This window comes from Denticeps clupeoides, chromosome 6, assembly GCF_900700375.1.
Source record: "Denticeps clupeoides chromosome 6, fDenClu1.1, whole genome shotgun sequence".
Classification (NCBI taxonomy): Eukaryota; Metazoa; Chordata; class Actinopteri; order Clupeiformes; family Denticipitidae; genus Denticeps; species Denticeps clupeoides.
In genome coordinates, this window is record NC_041712.1 from 17,084,836 (window position 1) to 17,103,578 (window position 18,743).

Consider the following 18,743-nt stretch of genomic DNA (forward strand, 5'->3'; position numbering starts at 1 on the left):
GTTTAGAATTTCTTTTTTTTTTTTTTTTTTTTTGCACCATGGGCATCAGCATCTATAATTACATTACATATATACATTTCCACAGAAAAGAAATGTGAGCAGTACAGTGAAAACTATACATCAGGCATATTACGCATAGTAATTAACGCCACATAAGCAATAACTTGAATGGCACACAATATTTCTTCATGCATTAAAAAAGTACATACACTCACACGCACAAATTAATTCACGGAATCAACTCTGTGTTTTTGCTTTAAGGGCTACCAGGGCCTGGACTCGGCAACCCCATCAGTGTTGCCAAGTATGCTCATTTCAAGCATTTCTTTCATGCGGCTTTCTTTTTTTCGTGTGTGTGGGTGTTAAGCCTTTTAGAATAGCACTATAGATGATATTTGAACCATTTGTTGTTCAGTTAGAGATCATTTAAAGAACAGTTCTTTTGCAAGCTTCTGAAGTTGGACTCAAACATTGTCATAGTAAAAGAATCACTTGCACCATGGAATAATTAAAGCCACAGTATTAAAGTCGGACCGATGTTCTCCTTTTCTGTCACGTTAAATGCCGATTTTGCTTAAAACGTAGTCGTTTAAACCATCGCACCGCACGACACATTGGGCGGCTCGGCACATTTTTCTGGCGAGATCTGGCAACCGGGAAGCCCCCACTCATCAACAGCGTGTCGGTGAGCTAGGATAGGCTGGGAGTTTTGGTCCAGGCCAGGAGGGCCGAGAAACAGGACGGAGAAGCGGCGTCCAGGAGCAGACGAATGCGTTACAGGAAACGCTACGTGGAGCCCAGCCGCCCAACACGAACCGGACCACTGGTGTTAAGCCGGAGCCGCGGTTTTAGCGCGAATCGGGAGCAGACTGCATCATGCCGAGGCGGACCGTGCACGAAGTAACAGTTCAAGATGTCCAGAAGAGGAGGATTCCCAGCAAGCACTATGTAAGTTCATTAACTTTCACTTTTAAACCCCCCCCCCCTACACACACACACAATTTGTCTGTCTTCGTGTTTGTTCGTGTGACTTTGTTGGATAACTGCAGTGCACCGCGTGTTTGCCGGACTTCTGACTCGGGTGGCTGTTCTCCGCGGCCGAACAAAGAGAGGAAGAAAATGTTGCGGTGTGAGAGGGTGTCATGTTACAGGTCATCAGAAGTCATTAGATGTTGTATCACTGTGGGCATCTCTATGCTCTCTCTCTCTCTCTCTCTCTCTCTCTCTCTCTCTCTGACACACACACACACACACACACATATATATATATAAATGTGCGTGTGTATTTTTTACTGACTAACGTCATAAGCAGGTTAAATTATGAAAAGAAGTGGAAATCATTTTAATGGTGGAACAGGGCATTGACTATTGCAGAGGTTTTTGTGCTTCGGGCCTCAACATCTGCCGACACCGGAGCCGGGCGCTCCCTGAAGCCTCGAGTCTATTGTCTTCTCCCCCTCCCCTGCTGAATTTCAGGGTTCCAGAAGCACAGTAAAATCATTTGCAGTGATCATTTCTACAATAATCATTTTGTAAAGTAACATGATCTGATTCCTGATATGAGTTGTTGTTTTTTTTTGTTTGTTTTTTTTTAGTCTTCAGCAGTATGGATTTTTATAATATATTTTTAATGTTCACCTCTTTACCCATCTCAGTTCTGTCTTCTTTCTGTTGGCATTACTGCTTATTACTATATATGACTTGTTATTACTACTTATTGGAGATGGATTTGGAGGGAAGCAGAGGAACCCGTGGACAGGCAAAGTGTACTTCTCTTGAAAGCACATTTCGGTTTCACCTACATGTCATTGAAGAATGGCCTTTTTTTATTTTCGATTTTTTTTAAGCGACACTTTAGATAAAACTGGTGAAATAACTGTTTGAAATCGTTTTATTGGTAAGTGATCAGGACTGTTTTACTGAGGTAGAGAAGAGGATCGTGACTCGGGGACTGTAGATCTTCTTGGAAGCGCATTGACGTCATGATTTGAATCATTTGGAGCAGTGCAGGGGAAATGTGGTTTTAAGGATGGTATGACTTGACCAATTACTTTGTGTCACGACGACGCAGAGTTCCTCTTTGCATGTTGTTTGTTTTTAGTTGGTCTTAAGATGTCCCGGTCTCCTTCCTTTATGCGTGAGTGTCACGACAGTGTGGTGCTGACCTGTTGCAAAACCCCAATAACAGTTTGCATCATGTTGTGCAGCTCTGTGTAATTAAGCAAATACAAACACATACATATGTATGAAATATATGTGTATAAAATCTGTCACTTGCGATAAACTCATTTGTTAGCCGCAATGTAACGGCGATTAAAAAGCTATGAAAGTGCCTAAAAAGATGCAGACCAGATGTGTTTCCTGACAAAGGTTATGTAATCTTTTTTATCACTTAATAATCCCATAATCGTTATTTTTTTGGTCACAGGTTTACATTATCAAAGTCTCCTGGACTGATGGCACCACTGAGATTATCTTCAGACGTTACAGCAAGTTCTTTGACCTTCAGGTATGTTGAGTTTTGGATGTTTTACCTGGGCATGGCTGTGGTGCATACGCGCCATCACGTTGTTTTATGTTCATGTGCTTCTGGCAACGTATGTGAGCGGACCTGTTAAAAAGAGCTAAGGGAGAAATGGAACACAGCAATGGAAAATGGAACTTGGAAGCCATGTTGGCTCTTCATTTCATCACAAATGTATATGTTTACCAGAACAACGTCCTACTTAACTTTAATCACTTCAATGTAATCATTATTGCATTCTTGATTCCCATTTTCACACTTTTGGCATGCTGGAAGCGAGCACAATACAGGGAAAGGGTTAGACCGTGGGGTATTAACTTCATGAAGACACAACACTCACTTCCTTGTAGGTGTAATTACTCAGTACTTTTAGTTTAGTTTAATCGAACTTTAAATCTCAGAACTTTAGGGTGTCAAATCTCTTCTGAGCCATCCTCATATGTACTTAATGCTCTGTATTCACAGGTCTGTAAATACTCTGCCGTGTAGATTCTAGTTTCTTATTCATGGTTCATTATGCTTTTACGTAATTGCAGGGTAATTGTTGAGCTCTCTGCTGTTGCTGTTTCTTGTTGACAGCCTGTGTGTGGTGTCATTGGGGTTCCCAGTGCCAGGGGCGGTAGATAAAATCTTTTGGCTCGGTATAATCCAGATCACAATCTTGCGGCTTGGCCTGAAGTCAGTAAATAAAGTCTGAATTGCCCTTAAGTTGAGAAGTCTATCACGAGACTAGGCACTTGAATAGGCCAAAAGGAAGGCATGCATTTTCCGGCTGGGCCATCTTGGCTGCCGCCGCTGCCTTCCCGTCGGTTCCTCAGGCCTCTGGGCGCTGGCTGTCCCCGCAAGCAGTCATTTTTCCGTTCGGCCTGGCGAGCTAAAGATGGTAAAAACATGAAGAATAGTGGTAGTAGCCCCACTAAAACCTGGGTGTCAGTGTTGTTTTTCTCACCAACACCCCTGCAGCCCCCCAGACATACCCAGACACGCACATAGCAGATGTAGAGGAATTTCTTTGGTAGAATGTGGCTTCATGTGTACTAGCCAAGCAAATAAATTTGAGGGACAAAAAGAACAATTTACGTCTGAACCTCTCGGCAGAACCAATCAGATTCCAGTGAGCTAAACTGAACAGGGCCCGTACCTTTTTTTCCAGATCGGGCCGACTCCAGCTTTTAATCTCTGCTCTGCGCAGAACCCTCTTTTGTTCTTCAACTCTGGCATCAAGCTGGGACGCTTCTGCCTTTTAATTAGCCTGTTGCTATAGGCAAAAGAATGGAACAGGGACTTTGTTTTTCCAAAGCCGCAGAGCAATCTGTCGTCCTGAATGCCCGGAGGTAGAGGACATAACAGCCTCTCCTCGCCGTCACACACGCAGGGACCCCTGGCAACGAAACAGGGGTCGCAGCATTACCTCCACCATGTGCAGTTGTTTATAACGTGTTCAGTTCACGCTGCATAGCGAAATGCAAGCGGTTTGACTGTCCATAGGTAGAGGACATTCAAGTTATAATATACACTTTAAAAAGTAATCAATATGGGGGGAAATGGTTATTATCTCCACTTAAACAACTATACTGCATGAATCAGAGTCTCTTTGCAGTGTAAATTTGGGCATGGGTGAACTTCACTCGTGTGATTTTCTCGCACCGCGATCACTGTGGACGTCAAGCTCATGTGAGGAAGGAGATCCATGGCAAATGCAGCGCAACAGCAGGTTATTGGCTCTTTGATGTGAGCCATGTAACTGACTGTATCCGCCATTACAGCGTTCATCCATAACGATCTGTTTAGATCAGCTCCACTGAACCCGTCCAGATACCCCCAGGTGGTTCCAGCTCATGAAAAAGGGAGAACACACAAGACTTACAGACCCTTGTTTGGAGCAATGATTGGAAATCCCCTTGGGAAAAGTGACATGACCTCGTTGGCATATGTGTTTGCTGTGTCATCAGGGAATTTTATCCTGAAAACATAAAGCTGCTGCATTTACAACCATATGTTTTCTCTTGAATGTTATTACATGACCATGATCTTGCAGACTAAGCATTCCAGAACGTTATTTTGTAGTGCTCTGGTTTGTCTTGATAAAGAGAAGGCAGAATTAACTGATGGAACGATCAACTGATGGTTCTGCCAGATCTTTGTCTGCTGTTGCTCAACGGATGGTAATTCTGTGAATATGTTTTTAGATCTGGAAGGAATTACGCTCGCTGCGACATATGCTGCTGCTTTTGTAGAGCTGATCCAGGGAAATGTGTTTCTTGCAAAATAAAGAAATCACATTTTGTTTTAGATGTTGACGTGAGTGTTGACGGATGAAGTCTGGCTTCTAGTGGTTTGTGCCTAAAAACAATATTGGCCATATGAATATGAAACATCAAACAAGTGCTCCTGGCCAGATATATCAAATAAAAGCTTTCTCCGGGCTTATTTATCTTAATGGAGGATTGTATTTGTTTATTTTTTTACTTAGTGAGAGTCAAGATGTTTCAGAAGCTCTATAGGGATTGATTGGACCAGTCAAATGGAAATGTCTTTATTTTTCACAACACGCAACCTCTCAGTTATAGGTCTGCTTCCTTACCCACTAGGCCACCACTGCCCCCCGCTAGGCCACTGCTGCCCCCCCGCCTGGCCACCGCTGCCCTTCATACTAGCCACCACTGCCCCCCGCTAGGCCACCACTACCCCCTTCTAGGTCACCACTGCCCCCTTCTAGGCCACCTCTGCCCCCACTAGACCTCTACTACCCACTAATAGGCCACAGCTGCCCCTCACAATGCCACAACTGCCCCCAACTAGACCATCAATGCCCCCCAATAGGCCACCATTGCCCCCACTAGGCCACCACTGCCCCTCACTATGGCACCACGGCCCCCCACTAGGCCACCACTGCCCCCCACCAGGACACAATAAACACCCCTTAAGTAGGCCCTTTAGTTATTTAGTTAGTTATTTTTGAGCTACGATATCTAAAGATCTGATCAAAATCTAATCTAGTGAACACTGAATAATACAATCAGCTGAAACATACAAATGCTCAGTCAGATTATTGTGTCCCATCATCTCCAAAATGTCATGTCTCATGGTAGGTCTAGGTCTGGAAACTGGTGGTGAGCGGCTAACAAAAGGGGCCTAAGAACCATCCAGTAAAATGGTGACAACATGGGACACATGTGATTGAAAGTGAAAGTGATTGTCATAGTGACAGTGCTTTGCTAAGTAGCACCTTGACAGATCGGGATTCGAACAGGCAACCTTCTGAGTACAGGTCCACTTCCGCTAGGCCGCCACTGCCCAGCGCTAGGCCACCACTGCTCCCACCAGGCCACCACTCCCCCGCACTAGGCCACAAGTGCCCCGCTAGGCCACCACTCCCTCGCACTAGGCCACCAGTGCCCCATAGCCATGACTGTCTATCACACAGGGACATAATTTACATTTACATTTAAGGCATTTGGCAGACGCCCTTATCCAGAGCGACTTACAACGTTCTTTCAAGTTACCATCGATGAAGTGATCAGTTCCGGTTCACTAGGACCCCAACTATGAATACAATCTTTTTATTCACTCTGTTGTAGTTTCTATACATACGTCAGACAATAAGAAGGTGACAAGTTCATCTAAATATTCTCTAAAGAAGAAGGTGTTGAGCTGTTGTTTGAAAGTGCTCAGTGTCTGAGCTGTTCTGACCTCAAGGGGAAGTTCATTCCACCACCGAGGGGCCAAGACAGTGAAGAGTCTAGATGAGTGTCTTCCTTTAACCTTCAGAGATGGAGGGACAAGTCGAGCAGTACTGGAGCTCAGCTCAAGCACGTCACATGTTTGTTCTTTCCTTTTGAAACACACTCAAACAGTTAGTCCAGTCTCTGAGTAAGATCAAAGAAATGCAACACCACATTATCACCTTACCAGGAGTTTAGAAAACTGGTGTATCTGTGAGCATTTTTTTAAAATAAAGAAAAATTACGACACGGTTGGCCCACACTTGTATTCTTCTAGATTACAAGACAAGACAAAAACCACAGCAATTTTTCCGTGTTTTTGCTGAGTGCCACTTGCTGGTTTATGATAGCGAGTGTAGCAAATTTTTCTTTACTGTCTGAACTTTGTTTACTCTGCTGCATGCCTCTTGGACAGACAGACCATTGCCTGCCCATGCCCTGCCCATTCAGCTGCATTTGCCTTTCGCCCGGTCCCCTTCTCCCACCGCGCCATCCCTGCAGCTGTCTCTCGCTCACGATCTTTTTGTGTTAATTTCATTTACATTTACATTTACAGCATTTACCAGACGCCCTTATCCAGAGCGACTTACAATCAGTAGTTACAGGGGACAGTCCCCCTGGAGCAATTTTAGGGTTAAGTGTCTTGCTCAGGGACACAATGGTAGTAAGCAGGATTTGAACCTGGGACTTCTGGTTCATAGGCAAGTGTGCTACCCACTAGGCTACTAGCACCCTACAGAAGAGAAAAACATGTTCCGGAATGGTCCCCAAAGGTGGAAACAAAGTGATTTACTTGACATTCAAATTCTCTAGATCTCAGTCTTTTCTTGTGGGATGTTCTGGAAAGAAAGGAGAGTTTGTGGGATCCATGCCTCCATAGGTCTGCTTTATTTTGCCAGTGTATTAAGCGGGGTGATGGGGAAGGTTCAGGTAGTGGGTCCAGGTTATATCAGGTCACATGGTTTTGTCCAGGTTTGCAGTAATTTTGGCGTTCTGTGGAGATCTCATCTGTTCGACTTCAGCTTCGTTCATGATGGTGTCCTCCCTGTTCCTCTGTCCATTGAAGAATGTGGACATGCCCTCACTCCTCCCTCAGGGTGTGTCGTCTGTGGTTTTTCCCTCTTTTTCTTGACCCATTCTTCTCCTGTCTTATCGTCCTCCATGAACTCTTGGTTGTCTTCTGACATTGTTTATGGCTTTTGGAACGGGTTTCTAGGCTCTTTCCAACTTTCGCTATGTCAACCTTGAAACGGGAGATTTTTTTTTGTGCCGTTTCTGTTTTTTCCCTCTGCTTTTCTTTTCTTTTCCCCCCTTTTTAAAAGCCTTGGTAGGGGAAACACATGCTGACCCAGCACATAGCGCGGCGGGCAGAAACTGCAACAGGCGACGCAAATCTCAAACATGTCCGCATGAGGAAAAACAAAATGTTCCCGCTGTCTGCCAGAGATCATTAAGTCCCGTGTGGTGCTGTTGTTGTGTCTCGCTTAGGTGTGCAGTCATAGCGGGCGGCTCTCAACCCAGAATCGCGCTTCGGCTTCTCGCTGAAGGGGGAGTCTTCGCGCTCCGTGCAAGAGGCCCTTTGTGAGCGCAGCGCCGGCGAGAGGATATGGGCGAGACGGCCAAGGCCCCCTCTGAATTAGTCTACTGTCTGACCGACCGATTAATTATACCCTCCGCAGGCTCGTAGGCAATTCCCGTCGGTGCCTTGCCGCCGAGGCGATCATGTGATCAGCCACCCTGGAATGCCAGTTATTTCTCTAGACTGGCCTCGCTGCTGGATTTGCAAGCGAGGAGAGACTTGATGTCAAACTTTTTCATAAAGATCATAAGATCATAAAGATTTACAATATTCATTTACATTTACCGCATTTATCAGACGCCCTTATCCAGAGCGACTTACAATCAGTAGTTACAGGTACAGTTTCCCGGGAGCAACTTAGGGTTAAGTGTCTTTCTCAGGGACACAATGGTAGTAAGTGGGATTTGAACCTGGGTCTTCTGGTTTATAGGCGAGTGTGTTACCCACTAAGCTACTACCACCCTATTCCATAATGATATAATGCAAAGCGCACCATTTTCAGGCATTGCTTCATGTTTTGCTTGTATTGAAGTGATTGCCCATGACACTGGCAATGAAGGCGAATCGGCTAAAAAATGTTGCAGTGCTTGTCAGTGTTATTTCAAGTAAAATGTTGTGTATCTTAAACATTTCTGACATACCATGTGCCATATTTGACTGTTTTTATCTAGCGCTGATCACTTTGACTACGGAAAATGTTAATATAATATAATTGTGACCTCATTTGAGGACGTATCACGAAGGTTATGCTATATATAACTAAAAAGGACTTTTAAGAAGGTATCACAGCAGTTCACATACATTTTTACTGATATTCATCTGTTGAGGGCTTCTGGGACAGCCTTGGACATTGAGTTGAGAAAAGTAAAGTACCATAAAGACACCTTTGAATGCGTTTACGCGGCGTGTAATTACACGATGGAGTCAGTTGTTTTGGAGCGGGGACAAGAGCTGCACCGTTGAGCCAGATCAGACACGTCTCTCTGCCTCGGTGTGTGTTTTTCTGTGAGCAGCACTCAAGTGTTGAGGAGGGGCTCTCTCAGGCATATGGCTGTAATTAGAGTGACGACGGTGGGTGGGTCGTGGGGGTTGTTTGCTGGTATTTATTCCCAGTCTCTCAACATTAGAGGGGAGCTTTTTGAAACCAGGGCTGTCATGTGGATATGAGCCCTTTGTATTAAAAACGGTAACTGTGAATACAACTGAGGCCTTGGATTACTCGGTAAAACCGATCCATTTTCCCTCTTGCACTCATTTGAACCCAGTCAGGTTTGAATGTGCTCTATGAATTGCTCTGAGTTTATTCATACTAAGGGATGTCAACATTTCAACATCTTCTTGGGTCTGAGAGCAGATATTCCCCGCTGAGAAGATTCACTCTGATGGGGCAGATGTTGCAGTGATGGTACCTTGTTCAAGGGTACCTCAGTGGCACCATGACGGTTCTGGATTTGAACCCGCAACCCTTTGGTTTATGAGACCAATTCATTACCCGCTAGGCCAATTCCCCAAATCATCTCAGTCCTAGTTCCGAGTGGGTAAATGTAGCGGTTTTGGAGAACATAAAATGAAGAGGGTAAGAGAAGTGAGAGACGAGGGTGATGCTTCACTAGAAACAGGGCATGAGGTTAAGAAGTCTACGTGAAAAGTCTCCTGTGTGTGATCAGAGGAACTTAGTGGCTGGCACCAGGATGAAGAGCAGGAACCTGTTTATTTCCTACGGAAGTGACACAACAGGAAATGATGTAGCTGTTCCAGGAAGCAGGAGGTGAGAGGTGAACCACTCAGGATGCATGATGGCAGAACCACATTTTAAAAAGATCAGATTCCATTTGATCCTTTTTGGATTTTCTCAGCCTTGGACATGCTCAGCATTCCAGTTTCTGCTTTGACTCCATGTACTCTGGTGATGTCGCTCATGCAGACTCAGGCACATGAAAGCAGCATCAGGAGAACTCTGACCTCCCAGTCTGACCCCTGTCTGGAGACAAGATCTATGCATACGCCTGGGCTTGGTCTGTTTGAAATATGCGTCATTTTTCCACATGTGAAGGACTGAGGGAATGGAGACTCTGAAAGAGAAAAGGTTCCTCTTTCCTGTGCACTTGCACTGATCTTTCAGAAGAACAGTGGAAACATTTAGACCGAGTTGGATGCTGTATGATTTCACAAATTGGATTTGGATTAGATGGACATTTAAAACCAGTGATCTAATGGTACTCATCTGTGAAGTGCAATTCCAGTAATGTTCATACACTCCATACATTTGAGACATACTGTATGTGATTTTGGGCTATATAAGAAATAAATGTTGTTGTTGTTGTTGAGTAATGTACTTAACAAAAAAAGGTGAAATAACTGAAAACATGTAGTCCTAAAGAACAGACAGCATTTAGGCCAAAGAACATTTCAAAGAACATATTTGAATCAGTTTGTTCAATTTTGCCAAAACAGAACAAGCCAGGCTCAAGCAATACTTAAAGACTTGGTACATAATAAAAAGAGAAACTCTTATGAACTCATTCAATTCCTTAACTATTACTGAATTATTCAACCATCATTTTAAAATGACTGTCACAACGGCGCGCAGCGCAGGATGGACGCAAAAGCTCGACTGAAGGGAAACACACAATGGTTTAATCACGCAGGGTACTGGTACAGAACCGGGTAACAGCGATCATGCACGAACATAAAACAGAAACCTTTATAACACTGCAGGTGAACAATCAAGGAGATTCGGCAGACGACCAACCCGAGGATCCAGGAAAACCTGGCCTGGATCATGACATTGACATGACAAAACCATGAATAGGTTCTTGAAAGGGTGAATAAAGGGTATAAATTTGAAATTAGAGGTAAAATATTAAGTGCAATACCGTGGCAGTACCTCTTACTGGAATATCTGTGAAGGTTCTCAGTCGTCCAGGTCATGGTGCAATGTACTCCCATTGAAAGGCAGTGAATGTGGCTGGGTGGCACCACAGCTGCTGCGGGGGGGTCCGGGCGAGATCGGCGGAAATGTTGCTCTTCGCCTGCGGTAAACCCGTGACTCTGTCGCGCCGTAGATCACTTTGGTTCAACGTTGTTTCTATAAGGCGAGCATTACGCAGACTAGCATATATCAATTTGGCTGAGAAAAAAAGACGTTGAAAGCGCATAGAACCGCAATAGATAGATAGAATGTAGTCTAAAGAGACGATACTACAATCTCTGTGCTTTGGCAGATCGCCAACACATAGATTGTCTTCACTTATCTTTCACAAATCATCCGTCAACTATTTTCCTTCACCCAGGGAGTGCTGAGGGATGCCAGAACAGGGAAAGTATTCAACTGCGCAATGCTATGAGAAATCACTACTGTAGGAGACCAAAAAGAAATACATACATCTCGCTGTGCGGAGCTCCAGTCACTGGGGCGAAGTCTGTGCCTGAGCTTTAATATACACACAATTTTTAAAAAGAAAGTTGGCATTCCACTGTGTTTTAATGTTCAAGGAAATGAAGAACATTCTTGGTTTATCTGTGGGAAGTTTCATTCTTGTGACCCCGGCCTGCCATTGGAGAGCATCCAGAGCAGATGCTGTGTTATCAGGTTAATGTTCAACAGGTTGCAGCCAGAGGTTTTTGTATCTGGGCGCATGTACGTTGGATGTAAGGAGCAGCCTTGTTACAAACCAAAAAAAAAGAGAGATGAATTTTTGTCCACTCAACCTTGTAACCTATTATGGCCCTGCATTCCTTTCAGACATATTTTGGAGTCTTGCTGTCCCAGTCTAAACGGTTTAACCCACACACAAAAAAAAAACTTGCAATTTATGTGCGCGCACTGTATGGTCCTATGCGCGGATGTGACCTCACTGCTCACACTACACAAGCACAATGAACACATTGGAAGCAGAAGAAGAAGCGATGCTGAAAAAAAGCTAAACGTGTTGCTTTGGCCATTTGTGCAAATCCAAAATGAGGCATCAGTATGTATGGCTACACTTTAGTGGTTAAGCAAGGTGGGAAAGATAACAGAAATGATCACTATAAATATCCATAAATGTAGTGTAAATGCAACACATGCAGTGCCACCTGGCTTATACTTCAGATCTGTGTTCTGGGTCAACCCTCACAACGGGGGCGACAAGTTTCAAACAGTTTGATATTCTCATGGCCAGCCGATTGTCCATGCTCATCCATTATGTACAACAGAGCATGTACACTATACATTGCATGATCCATTACCCAACCTGGCATCATATACATCATATTTTGTAATTATAATGACAGATTGTGTATTCTGAGGCTTTGATTTGTCATTGTTGTTTGTAGTGAACTAGCTTTTGTGCAGGGGCAGAGAAATTACCGTATTGAGGATGACGTTTACTCTGAAGCCATGGCGGGTTTTGACACCTGGGTTGTGAACAACTGACTGAACAACCTGTTGATGTTTCTAAGATGCTGACTTTAGTGGCTTGTGTGAATGCATATGTGTGTGAGATGTGCGCTTCAGCTTTAAGGTGTCACAGGCCTGCAGCTGGCAGGAAAGTGCATATGAGACTGCTTTACTGGCGAGCATGTTGGAAAGAACCTATAGCACTGTCTGGTGTGATTGAATAAAAGAATAAAAAAAGAAATGTTCTTCACACGCACATAGGAAACCCACGACACCCACTTTATCACTGGCACTTTTGGATCTTTCAAGAAATTTCTGAGGCATTGTAGTGAAAATAAAAAGCTGTCTCTAATGGACCGTGTGTTTTCACCACACAGATGCATTGTGTGTGGCCTATTATACACTGCCCTTTCAAAACCAAGTCACACACTCTAACATTTCACTGGACTGCCTTTAGTGTTGATTTTGGCATTGTTTCGATGAGCTTTTACATTTACATTTTTACATTTACTTTATTCGCCCTTATCCAGAGCGACTTACATTCAGTAGTTACAGGGACAGTCCCCCTGCAGCAACTTAGGGTTAGGTGTCTTGTTCAGGGGCACAATGGTAGTAAGTAGGGCTGCACGATTTGGGGAAAAAGACATATTGCAATTATTGAGATCAATATTGCGATATGCGATATGATAAAGGGCACTTGCTTGTATATCAATGAAAAGTCGCATACAAATTACTAATAGTGCAATGTATAATTTTAATGTGAAACATACAAACTACTTATAACAACTTGAAATGCCCAGTGCTTTCAAAATACAATATTCTACAAAATTAAATAATCACAAAAAACTCTTTACTTTAAAAAAACATTACTGTCGAACGACAAACCCTGGTAAGGCTAAACAACTGTTTTGATTATATTTGGCCATTATGAAATCCCATATTATAGTTCTTACGTTTAACCAAAACGTTGTTTGGAGGCTGACTTGAACACAGGGATGCATAGCTTTGCTAGCTTAGCTAAGGTTAAGATTTGTAAACTGAGGTGAATTTCTTTAGGAAACCTTCAAAGTTTGAGAAAAGTTAACTAAACAGCTAAGAACAGTCTAAATAGTTAATGCCTACGTTTAGCCAAAACGTTGTTTGAAGGCTGACTTGAACACAGGAATGCATAGCTTCGCTAGCTTAGCCTAGCTTAGCTAAGGTTAAGACTTATAAAACGGGATTTTATAATGGCCAAATATATTCAAAACAATTGTCAAGCCTTACCTATGAAATGTAATCCCCCAGGATCTGGTTTGGAGCGTACAGCGGTTTGTACAGCCCCAAGCAGCACAAGAGTGAGGCATTTTTATGCACTTCTCTCCATAGACATGTATATGCTTCACGCCACAGCAGAGCCTATCGCAATATGGCGGCGACGTTGACGTACGTCCACCCATATGTGAGTCACGAATCTGAGGTCTCCATTGAACCGAAGCAAAAGTCATGTGACCAAACACGTCACATTCGACTGAAGTGAGACTTCAGTCAGCTCGCAAACTTTGAGAGAATGAGTGATATGTTGCCAATTCAATCCATGTACTAATCATTTAAATCGCAGCTTTTTGCGTTCATGTAATCGCACAGACTGACATCTCGATTACGATTAGATTAATCGTGCAGTACTAGTAGTAAGTGGGATTTGAACCTGGGTCTTCCGGTTCATAGGCGAGTGTGTTACCCACTAGGCTACTACCACCCATTTCTGCTTTTGCAATGTCGCATCATTATTGCATTAAGTTGGTACAGCTGCTCGATTTCTTCTCCTGCACGATTTCTTCTCCTGCACAAGATTCTCAATGTAGAACTCTTTGGTGGCCAATCCATATGTAAAAATGATGTCTAATGTTTCCTGAACCACTCTTTAACAATTTGAGCTTGATAAATCCTGCCGTTAACATCTTGGAAAATGGCTGTGCCATCAGGGAAAAATAAATTTACTGATTGAGTAACTTGGTCCTTTAGTATATTTAGGCAATCAGCTGACCTCTTTCTTTGGGGGGAAAACATTGTTGAACCTCGACATGACTAACTGCAGCAACTCCAGATCATAGCACCACCCCCACAGCACTTAGGTATGATGAGCGCATAACTTTATGCACCCATCAGGGTAAATCTGGACTCATCAGACCACATGAGCTTCTTCCATTGCTTCAGAGTCCAATCTTTCTGCCACCTAAATCCTTGCCTAGGGCACCAAATGTGTTAGGGCCAGGTCTGGGTTAAATAACTTGTTGCCATAGTTCATGCGGTAATCATCCAATGGAATAATATTTGCTTTGTTAAATCCAGATGGGGACTTTTTCCATTGTTATGTACCAATTTATTCTAATTATTCTAATTCAAGAAAATCAAGTCTTTCTGTATTTTATTAGTGGCTATTCATCATTTGTAAGAATGTAGTGCATAGCATGGGGTATTGTTTTATCAAATTACATTTATGTTTGTCAAATTTAGCATTAACCCTTATCAAGAGTGACTGCAACTCAGGGTTATGTGTCACACAATGGGACACAGTAAGTGGGGTTTGAACGTGAGCCTTTTGTGATCTGGTTAATAGGTGTGTTACCCACTAGGCTACTACCAGCCTGAGCTTTAATAGTAATTACTTTTTACCATCAGGCTGACCTTTAGCCTCTCATTTTCTTGTTAGATGGAGCTTCTGGATAAGTTCCCAGTGGAAGGAGGACAGAAGGATCCAAAGCAGCGGATCATCCCTTTTTTACCTGGTAAGGAAACGTGAATTAATTTGACTTGAAAATTAATTAAAATCTTATTATACTAGAGTAGGCTCTGACATTAATTATGTACAGTCTTGGATTATGTAAAAATATGAATGGTAATAAAGTGATAAAGCAGTAATAATGCACTTGTGTTTGTGTTCCCCTGTGAGATACTGGTGTGGTGCTCTACAGTGGCACACCATGGCCAGTATTTCTTCATCATTGTCAGCATCATTTTTCATTATTCAATGTCATTATTTCCATCAATGTGGTTCTTGAGCTGCTTACTAGTACCATCACCAAATGTCTGAAGGCCCTTTAGGAAATTTCCAGAATGGTGGTCTGGAATACAGTATTATCCTTAATGCCTCTTCATAATGAGGTCACATTTTCCTTAAACCAAAGCGTTACGTTTCTGTGCTGAGTGGAGTCTTTAAAAGCGCATTGCAGTGTGTCCTGTTGCCGTTCATTTAACGACAGCTCCAGACGGCAGATACTCTCATTCGCAGAGCTTGGCCCAGTGCTGGAGGCGAGAGGGGTTCACCTCGAAAGGCCCTGGGGGACCATGGGGGGAATATGGGTGGTGGGAGCAGGCTGCTGGTCTGGAACTCATTGAAGGATCACACACAGGGTCACGCCTCTCAGCTGTGTTTACTTAATGGACTCAGGATGTGTGTGAGGAGGCCCTGGAATGGCTCGCTCATATACTCTCTGTTGTTCTTCCTGGTGCCTTGGCACTGAATAAATTAAACATAAATTGATAAATTTATCGGTAGACTCAGTACACTTGTTCTAAGAAAAGAACTCTTTATTACCATGTTAAAAAATTTAAATATAAATATATGCAAAAATAATGCGTATAAAAAAAAAATAAGGGTATATATTATATATATATATATTATATATATATAATGTGCATATGTGTGTTTGTGTATATATGCATTTATATATATAATGAAAAAATATGTATTTTTATTATAATTGGTTTGTAAAATGTTACGTCATCAAGAACCCATCCAGCTGGTGCATATGGCCACATCAGTAAATTTTTTTCTCCAAATGCAGATGTTGTAAATGGCTTCACCAGCACTAACACACAGGGGTGGGGGCTTTAGAGGCTCTGGAGGGTCTCAGGCCAGCGTTTTTGGCTTAAGAAGACCTCTGGACTGAGTAAGTTTCTCAGGTGGTTCCTATTTGGACTGTGCTCTCTCTAGAATGACTGCTCTAGCATCTTGGATGGATGGTGGGGGTGAAGGGAAAAAATAGGATTCCTGTCCCACATTGAGTTCCTGCTATGTGAAGCTTGCAGAAATACATGCGGATTTTCGGTGAGAAAAGCTCACTGCGAAGTGATTAGCACAGCAGATTCTTGTGCGCAGCTTTGGACCACATGGTTTACGAGAGTCGTCCAAAGGCTTTGGTAGGTAAAAGCAGGCAGCCTTAAGTACCCAGACGGGACTCGGAAGTGGTTTTAAGGAGGGGGTGGGGGTCAGATTGGTTTGACATCCTTGCCTATGCCTTTTCTTTGCTCTCGCTCAGCCTCAGCACAGTGGTCTGTATGCTTTATTTGGGCCTCCAGCCAGTGGTCACCATGAATGTCGGATTTCAGCAGAATTTTAACCAGACGACCGAACTGCTCCTCAGTAGCTGACCTCGCAAAAAGCAGGATAAGATGACTAGATGTCCATTGGAGTACCACTATAACCATTGATGTCATCAGAGCACAGACTTACTTTGCACAATTTGAGATTAACTTTTTAAAACGTTTTTTTAAATAATGGTTTCTAAACATACCAGAACCTTCAAGACTCTCACAGCAACTTTTTTAAAATCTCTATAATTCAAATAGTTGTGATGGGTCTGTCCAGGGCTAGAAGTTTCCCCCTGTTTAAGTTGTTATGTTGCCTGTCTCAGTTTGTGTTCACATTAAAATTAAAAATTTAAATGTGACAAACTAAATTGTCAGTGGGCGTGTCCACTCTAGCCTATATCTTCAGAATTTATAGGGGCTGCAGACTTTACTGGTACCCTAAAAAAATTGCAACGTGAAATTATAAGATAAGACACTTCTTTCAGGACTAATTAATATACTAGCTACAAATGATCGTGTGCCATCTGCTATGATTGTGTTTTTAATTCATGACAGAATTTAACATGGTACCACTTGGGCTAAAGTGTTTTATATTCAGGCCAATACGGTAATTAAAATATTTTGCACTCAATCTGCCTTTTTCCTTCCACAGCATGTATGCTTTTAAACTTTTCCATATCTGACGGAACCTTTTGGTAGAACTTTTTATATATGGTAAGGGGTGTTGTCTTTTCAGCTGCGGGAGCTTGGTTTTTATAGTAGATTAAATCTGTAGGCTAGGTGAATGGCAGACCCCTAAAAAAAAGCCCCTGTCTCCCTGTCCGAAAATATGACTTTCGTCAGCTACACTCATCAGCTGCCAGGTCTGAGGGCTGAACACCTTTGGTACAGAAAGCCTGGCCCCACGTCAGGAGAGAGACGGGGGAGTAGTAAAAAATAAAGGCAGCACGCTTTCATGTTTTCCTGAACAAAAATATATTTTCTCAGCGTTTTATAAGGAACCTTCTTGGGGTGGGAAAGCACTCATGCTGACCTCAGACAGCCGTGCGCTGGCGACTGACTCTGGCCCTTTGATGAGTTGTTTGAAGAGAGCTGCTGTCATGGCCTGCTAAGCTGAATCATCTCAGGTGTTCTTGAGCAGTTTGACGTCAACATGGTTTCCTGGAAAAAAGCCCACCCAGTGACTGTGTTCAGGGAATTAAACTTTAATAATATGTGTGTTTGTTGCCTATGGACTCTTCTTGCTGTGTCAGCAAAGAAAAGAAAGGAAACTGAAAAGACTTTGTGAAAAGGAAGTTATCAGCACACAAAAAACACACACACACACACACACACACACACACACACACACACACACACACAGTGCATATGCTTGCCCAAGTTAAGTGTGTTTTTAGAAGGACCAGCCCAGGATGTCTGGTAAATTTCCTGGTAAATTTTTTAACCTTATTTTTTAGAGGGGTTTTTAGTAAACTAAGCAAGCTGGCATAGATCATTTTTGTAGGGATGTTTTAAAATGTAGAGATTTTGATATGTCAGTCTTGTTGGCCTCCATTTTTAATTGTCTATAATAATTCTGGATACCACTAGAAGGCACTATAAAGTTTATAGGCATTATGAGTCACTTTGGTTGCATGAAAACTTTTTGCACATTGCACATGGTCAGCCAGTAGCATCATTTTGTTGTTTGTGTGCCATTAAATGCAGGCAATGTAGTGATTGGCATTGTCACTTGAAAGCTTTGCATGAACGTGACAATACACTGGGCACAGCCAGACTCACATCTAAGTACTAAATCACATCCATGTCATGGTTAGAAAATGAAAAGGTTTATTACTATTTCTATTAATTTCCTCTTATTGTCTAGGGGTACTAAATCCCATACATGTTATGGGTAGAAGATGAAAAGGTTTATTACTATTTCTATTCATTTCCTCTTATTGTCTTGGAAAAGGTGGGGGTTTCATAGCACTGATATCTCATGAGAAGTTAGAGCAGTTCGGTCATCATACTCAATTTTGAACGTTCCATAAAACATGCAAAAGCCCCTTCATCTTGACAGTACCATGGAACATCTCTGTTCATTGTCCTGTCTGCAGAGCTTTATTAATGTCCTCCCCTGTTTCTATCAGACGTTCATCAGACCTGCTGCTGTCATGGGCCTTGTCTGATGAGAAACAG

The 18,743-nt window shown here is 42.8% G+C and overlaps 1 protein-coding gene across 7 annotated transcripts in view; it reads left to right on the forward strand.

Annotated features, from left to right (window-relative positions):
• The first annotated feature begins 685 nt into the window (after positions 1–685).
• sh3pxd2b (SH3 and PX domains 2B) overlaps positions 686–18,743 on the forward strand; it is a 34,031-nt gene continuing 15,973 nt past the window's right edge. For all 7 annotated transcript variants that reach the window (XM_028983813.1, XM_028983814.1, XM_028983815.1 and 4 more), the window contains exons 1-3: positions 686–948; positions 2,429–2,509; positions 14,902–14,977. In XM_028983813.1, the coding sequence (XP_028839646.1) occupies positions 877–948; positions 2,429–2,509; positions 14,902–14,977 (229 nt within the window). In that variant the 5' untranslated portion in view covers positions 686–876. The remainder of the gene's footprint in view (positions 949–2,428; positions 2,510–14,901; positions 14,978–18,743) is intronic.